Here is a 15,106-nt window from a genome sequence, read left to right on the forward strand (position 1 = left end):
ACATAACAAATAAATCTTGTAATTTCTTTGCTGGGCTTGAACATGAACAGATGCATTAAATTTCATTAATTTTCCACCTGCCTAACAAGTTTGTCGTGGTGTTCTCAGATTTTCAGTATATTGGTATTTTTGAAAATGGGAACCCTCTGAACCCAAAAGTTTAATTCCTGTATTTGTTAAAAATCAATTCTAAAGCTTTAAAAAATTAAGATTAAATATGACTTACTCTATAGTAGCGTCTGGTATGGATATTCAGTTTGGCCGATTAGCTGTACAATGTACTCATATGACCAGACCCTATGGGCTGTTACGATTGCTGTTGAGTGTTGTCACAATAGCTGAATGACAGTTAAGATGAATGACAGGTTAATCAATTATCATTACGCTTTATGGTGCTAAAGCGTAAAATCTGAGACCTGAGGGGATATTTTTTTTTGTAGACCCTCCTGACCTCAAAATAGATGTGGAACCCAGATACAAAGATGGACAGATTAAAGAAGGCGAGGACTTCTTTGCTTCTTGTAATGTAATATCGTCAAATCCACGCACTGACAACGTGGCATGGACTTCATTATTGGACAATTTTCAAGTGGATCCTAATAACCCACTGGAAATCTTAAGCATTACACGTGACAAGGCTGGTGAATACATGTGTTCAGCTGAGAATACATACTATGATGGAACTACAGGAAATACTGAAGAGATCATTACAATAGATGTGCAATGTAAGTATAGAGTGTTATTAGTGTTTGTGAGAATGGCACTAGAGGGCGCTGTCATTAATATTTCTTTTACAAATGGCAAATCATGTCACCTCCTAGTTTACTAAATAATCAGTGAAGCAAACCGTACAAATATACTAGGATGCTATAATCATAGTCGATTTACTACTGTAAAAAGGTTAATTATTCACTGGGTTTTAATTCAGCTTATTTCGCTGACTGGAAAATGCGCTAAATTAAAACCCAGTGAATATGTAAAATTTAGCATAGAACACATTATCTAAATGATAAAACTGTGAATTTAAAACCCACTGAATATGTCTGAAATGGTAAATTGGTGAAATTTAAACCCAGTGAAAATTAGTCATTTTAAACTACAATACTTAATTTACTCTTTCTTGTTTTATAAGTGAGGGTAAAGGAACCCTTCATCAATGACAAACATATTACCTTTTATTCCATTCATTTTGGATATATTAATTATTTAAGTCTAGTAAGGGACAACGTCAAAAGATGAATGTCGGATAAAAAAACTTAATTCCTTTAGTTTTTTTCCAACACCCCCCCCCCCCCCCCCACTGAAACTTAATTGATAAATATTGATCATGGCGTCCGACTACATCCACCATTAAATAAAAATTGACAATCTGACAGTAGTATGGTTGTCGGGTGGGTGTGTAAAGACTTTACAAATGCACCTCATTTGATGCACATATTTACACTCGAATCAAACCATTTTCTCGTCTTAGATGTTTTTTCATCCTTTTCGGTTATTTCTGTCGATTGGATAGAAAAGAAACGAACTACAAATACTCCAAGATTTTTTTGACTTCATTAAAAAATAAAATTGTTTGTGTAGGATAGAAACTTTTTGAGGTCACCCCCCCCACCCCCACCCCAAACTAAAGCAAATAAGTTTTTTATCAGACATCGATCTTTTGACGTCTTCCCTAGGCATGGAATTAATTATTCTATTGAGCTATATTAACAGTATATTTTAAAGCGTTGTGGTCGTCGCGCAGCACGTGTTGGAATTTCATGTAAATAAACAATGTATTTTACATGCGTTGTATACTACGCTATGAGTACCATATCGAACAGGACGCGGCGCGGCGACCACCGCCCTTTAATGTACAGTCAGTGTTCTAATAAAAAAGATAAATGATCCACAAACTCGATACTGCACTTTGTCCTCTTGGTGTTGCCTATGTTTCCAGCATTTTCCGTCGATGTCTTGTTTATATCTGTATGTGCAGTATATTCAGAGTATTTTCTGTTCCATTTATTATTAAATGAATCTTTGTTGTAATTACTAGACATTCCAGTTGTTGTGTTGGATGAGAGCAAGACTGTGAAAGAGGGAGACGCAGTGAGTATAAACTGCAGTACATTCATCACGGAAGCCAATCCCGCTGCCAGTGAGTTCCAGTGGATCCGTAATAGTGCTGTGGAGCAAACCACGGAGGAATTAACCATGGATAGCGTAGCACGAAGCGATGCTGGGTTGTACAGTTGCTGGGCCTTCAATTATTTTTATGATGGCAGTCCAGGCAAGGGAGAGAGTACTACTGAACTTGTTGTCCAATGTAAGTTTAACACTAATTGTGGATTGGGGTCATTGGTCAAAAGTTTTAATTGTAGTAAAGCGCAAATGTAACATGCTGATTGCCATGAAACTGAACAGATGTGAATAGTATGTTTTCAATAGTATGTTTTATTTCATATTGCATTTTACAGATTCCTTTTTGAACTCTCATTTGCTCTCCTGTCGACAAAGCTGTTCATATTACTAATTGACAGTCGTCGGCATCAACTTTACAATTTTAACTTCTTCTTCAAAACCGCAATTCAGAATGTTTTCAGATTTGATATGCAATTACCTTGGATGGTTCTTTCTCAGATTTGTTCATTTCATGCCAAAATCTCAAATTCTCTATTTTTGGTGAAAAGTGATTGTCAGGCAAGATGTGGTGCATTATTAAAAAATATCCTTGTATAGTATGGGCCAAGCAGCTCTACAGAATAATAAATTAATTCATTTTCATAAAATAGTTGTAATAAAATTAATATTTTTCTATATTTTTTTGAAACCTGATGACAGACCTATAGGCAATGGGAAATGACTTTTTAGTCCAACATTAGTTTAGAAGTAAAAAACTGATCAAAAGTGTGTCCCAATTAAAAATTTTAGCTGGGAAATTTATGGTAATGAATAATAGTTACGATTTAATTTTATTTTTCCAGATGCCCCTGTCGTGACTGTGCCATCAGTGGTGGCTCGTAGAGTAGGAGAGACACTGACAATTGAATGTGAGGTTGATTCTCTGCCTGCACCAGAGTCAATTCAGTGGGTTGCACCAGGTGCGGATCAGCCACTCAGTCAGACATCTACTGTGGAATTAGTCGACATTGGCAAAGGTGAAGGTGGAATCTACACGTGTAATTCACAGAATACTTTCTATGACGGTGTACAAGGCACTGGTAGTGCCACAACGACTGTACAAATTCAATGTAAGTATTGCTCAGTTCACCAGCGTTTGGAGGCCCTGGTTGTTTTTTAATATAAGATCACAGGGTCCATAGTGTTCAGAAAATCGTTTGAAAGTCTTGATTTTTTTGAGGTCTGGAAAGTTATTGAGTTGTCTTTAAATTGCAGGAAAAATAAAAAAAATCTTTGAAAAGTCTTTAAATTTCTTCATAGTTATTAATTCATTTTAGAAAGGCCCGTTGGTCAAAGTTTGAACCCTGAAAGTAAGTCTTCATGGCTATGAACTTGTAAATAAATTATTTTTGTACAGATATGAACTGCTATTTTGAATTTTGATGAGCTTTGGTGATGTTATCCAAAATTAAGGTTCAAAATTTCTTGGGGTGGGGGATGCAAGAAAGTTTAGGAAAAGGTCTGGAAAATCATGGAAATCATTTGACTCTTGTTGCTATGGACCCTGGATCTCCTGTGAGGTGAAGATTTACAGCATGAAAATTTTGTTTGATGTGTCTAACTTGAACAGTTATTTTTTTTTTTTAAGCCCTGGAAATATTGCTTTAAATATGCTAGAAATTGATCTTTCTTAATCTACTTTGATGCATTGACGAGTTATTGCACGACAAATGTGCATTTTTACATTTAACTATGAAAAGAAAAAGATTCAAGTTGAAAATTTTAGTGAAATGTTTTTCACATTGCACAAGATTCCAAAGTGAACAGGAATCCTTGTTTCAAGAGTCCTAGTTTGATTTATATTGGTCGAAACTAAATTTTGATGCAATTGTTTTCTCAGATGGTCCTGAGGTGAGTCTGGAAAGTCCATTATTGCCAGTAACTGAGGGAACCAAGGTGACTATTAACTGTACTGTTGATAGCCAGCCACCACCTTTTAAATACGAGTGGACACAGATCATGAAAGATGGAACTGTCAATGAACTTGGCGAGGATATGGAATATCTAAGCTTTGCATCGGTCGATAGATCTAAAGGCGGTAACTATACTTGTAAAGCAACAACAAAGTTCTACGATGACATGGATGAAGACGCTTCAGCTTCGGCAGAACTCGTTATCCACTGTAAGTAAGCATGTAATAACATTACAAAATCATCGAGTTATCGAATAAGAACAGTTGTGGCATTAATTAAAACATTTCTAAGTCTGCTGTTTTGAATCTTTGAAAATTTGATAGCTTGCAAAATGACAAAATGCCAATTTTCACTGCTACAAAATGGTTATTTTCAGAATGTGTACACTCTAAAAAGGAACACTGGCCACTTTTGTCTCGCTCATTCATTTTCACATTTTGCATACCGTGTGTGCTCATCTTAATCACACAGATTTCATTAGTTTAAATTGCTGCAAACCAAAATGGTCGCATCTGTCATCATATCACGCATTTCACTGTTACAATGACTTACATTGACATATGCATATATATACAATAACATTAGCAGTCAACAATCTTATTTCCTTCCCTCCATAAAAAAACTTATTTACATTATGTTTTTTTGTTTCTTTCTAACCTCCAGTGTTCCACACTTTGATGTAAATAAGCTTTACATAGAATTGCTCAGTATTATCAAAATTGTTATTCTTAAGCATAATATAGAAAAGACGAAAATCCTTGTTTTCTGGTTGTTCTGGACCCAAATCTGAAACTTGATACAAAGTCAGTAAAAAGATAATTAAAATGATTCTGTACATTTTTTTGCATCTATTGTTAAGTTTGTGTTTGACTAATTAAATAAAATCATATTTTTTGCTAGGACACCACTCACCAACAGTACATTTTTATTTTCAGATTCTCCTGACATAGTTGATGCTGTTGACAAAGTTGCAGTCGATAAAGATGAAATGGCAGTTCTCGTATGTAAATCTGATGCTTTCCCTGATCCCCAGTTCAAATGGTTGAACTCTACCGGTGGTGAGCTAACCAGTGACGTTGAAGGATTACAGATAGCTGAGAAATACGAAGATAACCTTTTTATTAGTACCTTAACAATCAAGAAAGTGAATTCTGCAAAAGACTACGGCAGATATGATTGTATGGCCTATAATGAAATTGGCACAAAGTCGCTGCAGATTGAACTTGTTCCAATCAGTAAGTAGTGGGGATATTACTTTGGGGGACTACTTACTACAGGTAGATCACTCTCGGATTTGTTCATTTCATGGGGATATCTTAAATTTTCTAATTTTTATGAATATTTTTTTAAATTTTGGTAAAAAGTGATATTTTCAAATTCTTCAAGTCCAATTGCTTTGATACTATACATATCTTGTACCTTGATTAGACCTCTCTCAGATTTGTTCATTTTCTAATGATATTGTCAGTTCTTTAATTGAAATGTGCATTGCTAACAGTGGAGCTATCTCAGCAGAGAGGCTGCTTGTTTTTGTATGTGAAAATGGCCAGTGCATTTTTTCCACAAAAGTCGTATTAATGTTTGGGACTTCATGACAGGGCTGTGAGGACATCTCTCTATCAAATGGCAATTTATTGTGTTATCCTGGCGTGATCAAACACTAGCACTTGCAGACCTTAACCAAGGTTCCCCCAAAGTCGCATTTGTTAGTGAATGAATCTCGGCCAGTGGAATTGTCTGTGGCACACTCGCCCATGGTTTGGGTTGTTGGTGTCCAGCCCATGAAAATGTTTGAACTTGGGTCTACTGATAATGAGTCTTATGCTACAACCACTATGCTATGGCAAAATGTTTTATAATCTAAATTCTCACTTTGCAGCCATACCTGAGAAACCCACAATAACTGAGACAAGTGTCTCTGACACAACCATAGCAGTCACCTGGACTTCCGGATTCAATGGAGGGCGCCCTCAAACATTCACGGTGAAATACCAGAACTTGGAAACGCTGGATGAAGCTAAATCAACTGAGATGAAAGATGATGGTTCAGAATCCTATACATATACGATAGAGGGTTTGAAAGCAGATACTGAGTATGCGGTGTGGGTGCTAGCAACTAACACCAAGGGTGAACAAGAGGTGAAGTCAAGTGCTTTGAAAACTGACAGTAAGTAATCTGTAGTTCTTATCTTGGATTACTTACATCTCACAAATATGGTACATAATTTTAGACAAGGGATGCATTAGGGGTAGTGTAGCAATCCAGTAACTCCTTTTATTACCTTGCCCGAATCATGAATGAGTAAGGTATAGGAGGGGAAAGTTTCTGTCTGTGGGGTCTGTCGTCTATCATATTAACTATGGCTTGTTACCGTAAAATTCCTAGACTAAAATATTTGAATTACTTGAATAAAGCTGGAAATTATGTCCCTTAAAACAATTTAACAAATAAGGCACCAATGTTGTTGTATGAGATTTACATTGTTTAAGGACATTTGGTAGACTGATTCCCCACTGTTGGTTCAACCCCAAAACTTGTTTGTATTCAAAATTAATTATGACAATGCATATTTATATTGAAACAAACTATGATAAAGGGAATTATATTATATAACAAAGGACAAGGTCACCAGAGTTCAACTATGTTTTGACCTGATAGGTCAAGTTGCTAATTAACCAATCGAAACGCTGGATGGTGCCGTGTTTATATTACCATAGCTCATTTAAATATGTTAATTAGTCCAGCAACATGGAAGAGATTTACCATTGTTGTAGTGCGATCGTTTGGCTTTGATTCTGATGGGAAAACGGCATGATTTTTTTTTTTAAATCAAGAAATTAGTTGTTTTCGAAAGATAAGCTGAGCATTGAAGAATTTAACACTTTTGACAATAATAACAGCTCATTGTCGAAACGCATTCACGCTACCCACAATAAACAAACTGTACTTTCGTAAAAGCGTCAAAGACTATGGAAAACCTAAATTAGACTTTAATCTAGGCATCAGAAAAGATTGAAATCTTCGAAAAATTATGCCCTAATTTAAAATGGTATATTTTTTTCTGAAATATGTGGTGGCTGTTGTGAAAGTTGGGGTGTGGCTTGTATAGCAGACATTTCCTTGGGATCCGAACTTGTCAATTTCAACATGAAACAAGGTCTCAAGTTAGGGCTGCGGCTTCTATTAAAGCTGCTGCCTCAAATATATAAAAAAAATATTTATCCAACGGTTTTCATTTTACTATATTTCAGCTTTTAAGTTGTGCCAACATTGATTTGTGTATGCCAAAAAAAAATGCTTCTAGTCAGTTGTACATTATTTGAAACCGAAAAAAGGGGTGCCTGCCATTGGTGGCATGATATCTCATTCACACATCTGCAGATTGACTTTCTCCATGTTTCATGAAAAATAAAATCACAACAACCTGTTATTATTAGCTGGCAATACATATAAATGTATTACCTGCTATAGCAGTATGTTTTGAATTAGTATTCTGAGATTCAAGTAGTTCTCATTGGGAAATGGGGGAAACAGTGTGTATGTGGCTGTGTGATATTTCTGGATGAGACAAAAATAATAATTTCTTACAAGACAAGAAAAATCGTGGATGTTGCTTAACTATGATGGTTCATGAGCTTAAATCCTTATTGTCGACTGTCATCGCCATCCCTATAGAAATACATGTGGCTGGTTCACTAATAAATGTAGTATGCAGTTTTATGCCAGTTTTGAAAATCAATGGGCAATGGCAATTCCTTTTAGTGTCTTGTTTGCCCACGTGCTCTGATAAACTTAGTGGTGTTACTGGGTGGTGGATGTGTGTTCTAGTTGTACATGTGTACACTATAATTTTTTTTTTCTCAATTACAGAGGCAGCCGATGTGGCACCCCAAAAAGGTAGTAGTAATGTTGGTGCCATCATTGGAGCAGTGATAGTTGTACTGATAGTAATTATTGTTGTCGTTGTACTTGTCATATTCTTAATGAGACGGAGAAAACAGAAAGCGGCACAGAAAGGTAACATTGGGAATTTGTAGAACTTTATCTTGATAAATTTTTCAATGGGAAAAACTTTGATATTTTTCCCATTTGCTAACACAAGGGGTTTTAGGTGGGCTACTCTCAATACCCGCCTGCTGATAGTACATGTGTAAATGTATCGTACTATCAGTCGACACGGGCGAGTACTGATGCCACAAATAAAAATGTTATGAGTTTTTTTTTGACAAATTTGTCTGTTTTGGCTTCAGGGACAAATCACCTCGTATATTTTCTACATTATAACTCAATTTTCTTTTGTACTTGCTCTTCGTTACGAGAATAGAATTTCCTGAACGCAGAATAATTTAAGAACATATAAATCAGATTTCAAACTTTGCATTTCGTAAATATTGATTGTAACAGGTTTCAATTAAATTAAAAAAAAATAGTAAATAACTTAGTGTGTAATAAACATAACATCATGACATAAATGCTAGAATGTTGTATGTAAATTACATGCAAATTAATATGCAAATGTGTGCTAATTAGACCGCCCGCCAGCTATTTTGCATTGTGGAGAACACTAGTTGAACAGTCGGTCAAATTATGAAAATGTATAAAGCTTCTTTCACATATTTATTCTGTTAGTAGCTAACATATGCTTTCATAAATGACTGTCTATGGCTCATTAAGGTGTATTTTAATGATGTACAATACATCTTTTCTTGTGTTATGTGCACTTGTATTGGGAGATTTGGAGAATGGGGGGGGGGACTAATATAGAATTCGGTTGTATTTCTAATTCATTTGTTGCATTTATTCTATTCTATTCTTTGATTGTAGGTGGAAGTGATGTGTCTCCAAAGTAAGTACTTTATTACATGATTTTTTACCACTTTGGTAATGTTAATATTGAACAATCCTGCCAAATGATTTATATCAATCTCGAGTGTAGTGACAATTGTTGATGTTCTGATAAACATGATAGTTTTCTGACATGAAACTAATAGAAAATATTTATTTGTATTTAATATAATGCATGTCTGTATGTATTTATGTCTATAAAATTGATTTTCAAACTTGATCTGTGGTTTCAAACACTTCATGATACAAACCATTTTATTTATTTGTTAATGATCATGTGATTACAAAGAAGATCATAATATACACATATTCTGTTTGTCAGTTGAATTTGTCACATCAGACACTTGTAACACTTTGAATGTTAGAAATTACATTTGAGTCCCTAGTCATGTTATATCAAAGTTGTCTGTTCCTATAGTGTCTTTGGTTCAACCAGCAATTTATGAAAATATTTGAAGGGTTACAGATGTCTAATAATGTTTTTGACATGTCTGAATGGTTAGATGTCTAATATTACTGTTTATTTGTAGGAAATTGGATGAGGAGGAAGTACCATTGAATGACAAGAAAGAGGAAGAAAAGGGAGACCAAGGTAAGATTCTGCTATATACATAATGTTTACTAGTGTTCTCACCAGCCTCTATCCTGCCCATTTAATTATATGTTAAGAGTACATTACCCATGTGGGGATAGAAATGTTCAATGATTGTAGAAGTACAAGACATTTTACTCATCATGGTGGGTTTTTGGACAGTAACACAAGGTAGTTTATTCTCTATAGTGCAAACTGTGTTCTTAAATATACAATTTAATCTATTTAAGTAAACTAGTCTTACAGTATTTGCAAATACATGTACAATTTGTACAAAATGGTAAAGATGTCGTTAGAATTCTCAGTGGGATAAGAATTGCCATGTTTACCTCAATGTTCTCACAGTACTGGGCACTCCATAATGCATGCTTTTCAATAAGGCTGATGGCCCCATACATCTTGCCAATACAATGAACCAAATAAATTGTTGTTAAAAACACTATGTGAAGTGATATGTAATGTCGCGCAATATTATTTGAAGGAAAAATTTGGTAATTAAGCTGAGAATAAAATGAATGTAGTAGCAGGCATGTCAACTTACCGTTATAGGAAATTATCCTGTTGTGAATGCTGGAGCCTGTTGAGTTAGTCAGAAATAACCCTTCAAGTGCCAGTTTTGTCCATTTTTAGCTACGCTGTTGAGCGGAGCTTATCATATGAGCGATTGTCCATCGTCCGTATCAATGTTTTACTTTTTCGACTTCTGCTTGAAAACTACAAGCCTGAATGCTTTGATACTTTGTGTATATGTACCTTGGGTAGACCTCTCTCAGATTTGTTCATTTTCTGATATTGTCAGTTCTTTAATTGAAATGTGCATTGCTAACAGTGGAGCTATCTCAGCCTACAGGCTGCTTGTTAAAGCACTAAGTACTATCTGAGCATAACTTAAATTTTAGTGAACTTGAAGAAGACGTAAAACTGCAGAGCAATTACAGTACATTTCCAATGTCAATGAACTGATTCAATTGATCATATTTGTAATTTTCAGGTGTTTCAGAATATGCCTTGGATGACGAAACAGGCGATAAGAAGAAACCGGAGGAAGAGAAACTTCTGAAGCCTGACGAAGATGAAAAGAAAGATGAAGAAAAAGGTAAATGTGTATTCTCTGGTTGCTCGGCTACAAGATCGTATATCTGATTTGAGTTACCATGTGTGCTACTGTTTGTCCTGTGTGGTGGTCAAAATGAATATGGAGTTCTGTGCCAATCAATTAGGTGTAAAATGTTCGACTTTAAATTTGATAAAATGCCATCTTTTAATCCTGCACAAGACTGATTTGACACGGATATGAAACCCACTATTGAAGTATAATTGCTCTTGCAAAACGACAATCAATGAGTCGCACTTCATTGCCACCGTATATGGCTGTATTGTAGAAACCAGAAAACTCAAATCTGTCTCAGATTTAAAATTGCATTCCTGTTTTGCATTATGTGAAGAACATGAACTGATTGTTTTCTATGAAAAAGATAAATCAGTTAGCCTGGCCACAAATTGTGTAATTCTGGATTACTGGTGCTTGCGGTACAGTAAATACACAATATAATTTCCTTTGTTGTAATCACCAAGACCATGTGTGGCTTGACTTGTTGTATTTTATAGGGCTTCTAAATTCAATTTTGTGATACTCTTAGACAATATTTCTCAGTAACTGTACAGCGTCCGTAGCGTCCTCTGACAGGCTTTGAGTAGTCTTTAAATTACGAGAAAAATAAAAAAAATCTGTGAAAATTCTTAAAATTTCTCCGTAGTTATTACCAGTAATTCATTTTAGAAAGGCTCAGTTTCTCTGCATAAAGTGTTCCTGCGCCCACCCCGCCCTGGCCTGAATTAAGGGTCAAAATGTCTTGAGGGGGTGGGGGTGCAAGAGAGTTTGGGAAAAGTCTTGGAAATCAATTTGCCGCTTGGTGCTACAGAACACAAAGTTTAAATGATGTTTATGCGAGTCAGTGAGAAGTTTTCTACATATATTAAGTGGGAATGCAATTTTCATGGCATTAACTATTCATCTAAGTTATTATACATTATTTACATACACTGCATATTATTGTTGGGACTTGCTTGCTGCATGATAGACAACTTACTATAATTGTACTATGTTTTATGCATGACAACTACTAAATATCAAACATCCTGTCATTTTTTGTGGGTATTTTTTTTCTATTAAAACATTTTTTTTTTTCGTATTTGGAGAGAACTGCAACACCATCATTGACTCGTTCAGAATTATTGATGTTACATTCAAATACTTTACTTGAAATTAAAGTTATAGCATAAAGTATAGTTATACGGTCACTGCCATATTGCTCTGAACACCAAAACAGCAACATTCCCAGCTAAGTTGCTGTCTGGTTTGCTATGCATGCTGGGAGATCGTTGCTATTACAACAGCAGACTAATATAAGGGGGCCGGGACATGTGAATATATAAATAGAAGATTGTGATGCAATTGCCTTTCAATTTATTTCATTAAATCGTATAAATTTGTATATAATAAATGACAAAGTTATCCAAATAAATTGTATGTACTGACATAGTATGAAATGACAGAACAGTCGCAAGTGTGTTTGTTATAACCCTTGTGAATGAGCACATTTAGTCGAATGGCACACCCTCGTAAAAGCAGTTTGAACTGACCATATCTCGAGACGCGCTTAGCAAATCAGTCAGCAACTTTGCTGGCAATGTTGAAATTTTGGTGTTAGGAAGAATGTCTGCGACAGTAACAATAGTTCTTGTGATAACCTCGCATTTTTCATTGGGTGGGCGATAGTTAATTTGACCCCCCCAGTTGTGCCAGGATGCGTGACCTTTAGGGGGTGTGAATAAGGCTAATGCAACACAAACAGAAGCAACAACAAGTAGTTCTGATGTTTCACTTTCACTGAATTTCAATCATGTCATTTCCAATCAGGGTGTGGTGCCTATATTTGATTGTACCAATTCAATCAGTTATACCGTTACAAAACAAAGATGCATAATTCAGTAAAATGTGCATCATTACAAAAATAAAACTGAACATTTTGTAATCCTTTGTCTTGTTGTTGTTTCTTTTATTAACACAGAGGCACCTGCATCCCCTCCACATGATGAACCACCCTTCATGAAAAATGGAATGCCAGCAGGTATGCTCATTCTCATCTCATCTCATCACTAATCTTTCTCCTTGGCTTGTATCAATTCCTGCATGATTATTGTAACAGTCTGCAATTAGCTAGTGCACGAATGGCTGGATAGAACTGCATTTTAACCAGATTTCCAGATAATTTGTTAAACATTTCTGGTTTAAATCTGCCTGTCACCTTCCTAAAAAAACAAAGCTTTTGCATTGCTATTTATTTTTAGTCGGTTGAAACGCAGAAATAGGGGACAGTACATCTGTACGTCTGTCTGTACATCTGTCTGTACGTACGTCTGTACGTACGTCTGTCTGTACGTCTGTCTGTCTGTAATTTCTGACATGCTTGGAACGATTTGGGTTGAGGTTTGATGACCTGTGACAAACTGGCTAAAATATTTGTCCCAAATAAAAAAAAAAAAAATAATTTCTCTGTATTACCTCAGTCTATTCAAATAAAAGGACTGACATCGATGTACATCATTATGTTTTGTATCTTGTTGAATGCTGTCGACTGGCAGCCATTTTGCATTCTCAGAAACTTTCACTGATTTTGTTTGGTACAAAGGCAAGGCATAGTAGTGTAAATGATTCTGAGCAGTTTTTAACGACTGACAGCCATTTTTCCCATAAAAACTCTTGTCACAAAATATTTAATTCAAACTCTGTATGAATATACATTTGTCTTGTGATTTGATGACAACCTGGTCCAAACCAAGAAAATGTATAAAAAATGTGGTTTTTCATGTCAGATATTTAAGGACCAAGAAAATGCGTTGAAGATTTAAAAGAAAAATTTTTTGTTTGGCTTTCAACCATTTAATAATACAGGCTAGCCGTATAATTTCGCACTGGTCATGCAGTAGGTGTTAGTCCCACAATGCACTATTACCCATAATGCAACCCAACCCAACCATAAGGAAAATTCATTTATTAAATTTTTTTCTTTGTGTGCAGAAAATGAAAATGAAAAAGAAGACAAAGGAACAGAGAAAGAAGAGGAGCCAGAAGCCGAAACTAAAATTGATGATCCCCCAACTGATAATAAAGATGATGATACGAAGGTAAGAGAAGAGACAACTGAAGCTGAAAGTAAAGAATAATCAAACCACTAACATTATATTGGGGACCAAAGAATTAAGAATGAGTAGCTATTATCATGCTACATATTGACAAAGGTACATTGTTATGTAAATTCCTTATTGGCATTATAATGCCATATTTGGAAGTGTGTTTGCAATATTTGGCTGTGGCGGCCATTTTGTTTCCTTATTTGGATAATTATACAAGTTTGTTCTTTGGTGTCCTGTATGGACATTTGGTTAATGAATTGCATATTTGGAACTGATTTGCCATATTTGGTAGCAAAGTTTCAATGTAAATGACTTGATAGAAATTCACAAGTGTAACATTTAATGTATTTGTAAGCATTGCTTATTTAACTGTTACAAAGTTTATGTAGTTTACCATTGATACTAAACACTGCTGTAAGTTGGCACAATTCACTAGATTTACCGCAACTGTTTTCCGTCAATGTTAAACACTGCTGTAAGTCTGCACCATTCATTAGATTTACCGTAACTGTTTTCTGTCAATGTTAAACACTGCTGTAAGTCGGCACCATTCATTAGATTTACCCGTAACTGTTAGCTATTGATGCTAAATGCTTCTGTAAATTGCCTTTCAGTAGTTTTATCTTAACTGAATATTTTCTGTTTGATAATTAAAAAAAAAATTATATGCAAGTTTTACAAAACAATCAGAGCATTTTCCACCAAAGTTGTATGGAATATGAAGTTATTTTGGTTTTATTCATTGAAGGTGTTGCTCATGATTGCTTTTAGTAAAATTAATTCAACGCAACATTTTCACTTCACTCTGGAAATTCCAATGGTCATCAAATATGCATGAGTCGCTTACAAGCACTTTAAATTATGCATGGTAGGAAAAGGGCATGGATTTGTGTTTGTGCCTCAATCGTCAGTTGTTGGGTTTGGTTCTCGTTCCTGATGGTTCTGTGTAAGGTTAGACACGACAAATTGAAATTCTGCAATATCCCGCAATATTTGTGAAATATCAGGTTATTTAGTTGAGTACTGCAATGGTATTACACTATTTATTTTAATCCAAGATGTCTGTCAATTTTATATAATTTGAATTGACATATTTGCAAAACCAACTCGGCTTATTGGTCACAAATTAAATACTTAAATACCGTTAGGTTCTCAGGTTATTCTGCAGACCACTTCACCATGTAACAACCAACACATTAAATTTGATGACCTGATATTCTGACATGCATCTTAGTTTAAAATAAGTTGGTTTTAGTCAGTGCTCCACTCGAAGCTAATTTAGCACTGAGAAAGTTGATTCCTCCTTCTGGAAACTGGCGTATTTGAATACATAGTTCAGTAATTGCAAACGTGTTGCCAGACTAAGTCTTGGAGGGAGCACTGTTTTTAGACATG

General features: G+C 35.2%; 1 protein-coding gene across 2 annotated transcripts in view; it reads left to right on the forward strand.

Moving 5' to 3' along the window:
* Positions 1 to 15,106, forward strand: part of LOC100372828 (B-cell receptor CD22-like) — a 47,937-nt gene that overhangs the window by 31,981 nt on the left and 850 nt on the right. Inside the window, exons 5-16 of one of the 2 annotated variants that reach the window (XM_085499325.1) lie at positions 441 to 725; positions 2,039 to 2,308; positions 2,967 to 3,233; positions 4,004 to 4,285; positions 5,012 to 5,311; positions 5,956 to 6,243; positions 7,948 to 8,094; positions 8,902 to 8,923; positions 9,453 to 9,514; positions 10,506 to 10,610; positions 12,586 to 12,645; positions 13,596 to 13,702. In XM_085499325.1, the coding sequence (XP_085355451.1) occupies positions 441 to 725; positions 2,039 to 2,308; positions 2,967 to 3,233; positions 4,004 to 4,285; positions 5,012 to 5,311; positions 5,956 to 6,243; positions 7,948 to 8,094; positions 8,902 to 8,923; positions 9,453 to 9,514; positions 10,506 to 10,610; positions 12,586 to 12,645; positions 13,596 to 13,702 (2,195 nt within the window). The remainder of the gene's footprint in view (positions 1 to 440; positions 726 to 2,038; positions 2,309 to 2,966; positions 3,234 to 4,003; positions 4,286 to 5,011; positions 5,312 to 5,955; positions 6,244 to 7,947; positions 8,095 to 8,901; positions 8,924 to 9,452; positions 9,515 to 10,505; positions 10,611 to 12,585; positions 12,646 to 13,595; positions 13,703 to 15,106) is intronic. The other variant, XM_085499326.1, reaches the window with a different exon arrangement.

Source organism: Saccoglossus kowalevskii, chromosome 5 (assembly GCF_978046115.1).
Source record: "Saccoglossus kowalevskii chromosome 5, keSacKowa6.1, whole genome shotgun sequence".
Taxonomy (NCBI): domain Eukaryota; kingdom Metazoa; phylum Hemichordata; class Enteropneusta; family Harrimaniidae; genus Saccoglossus; species Saccoglossus kowalevskii.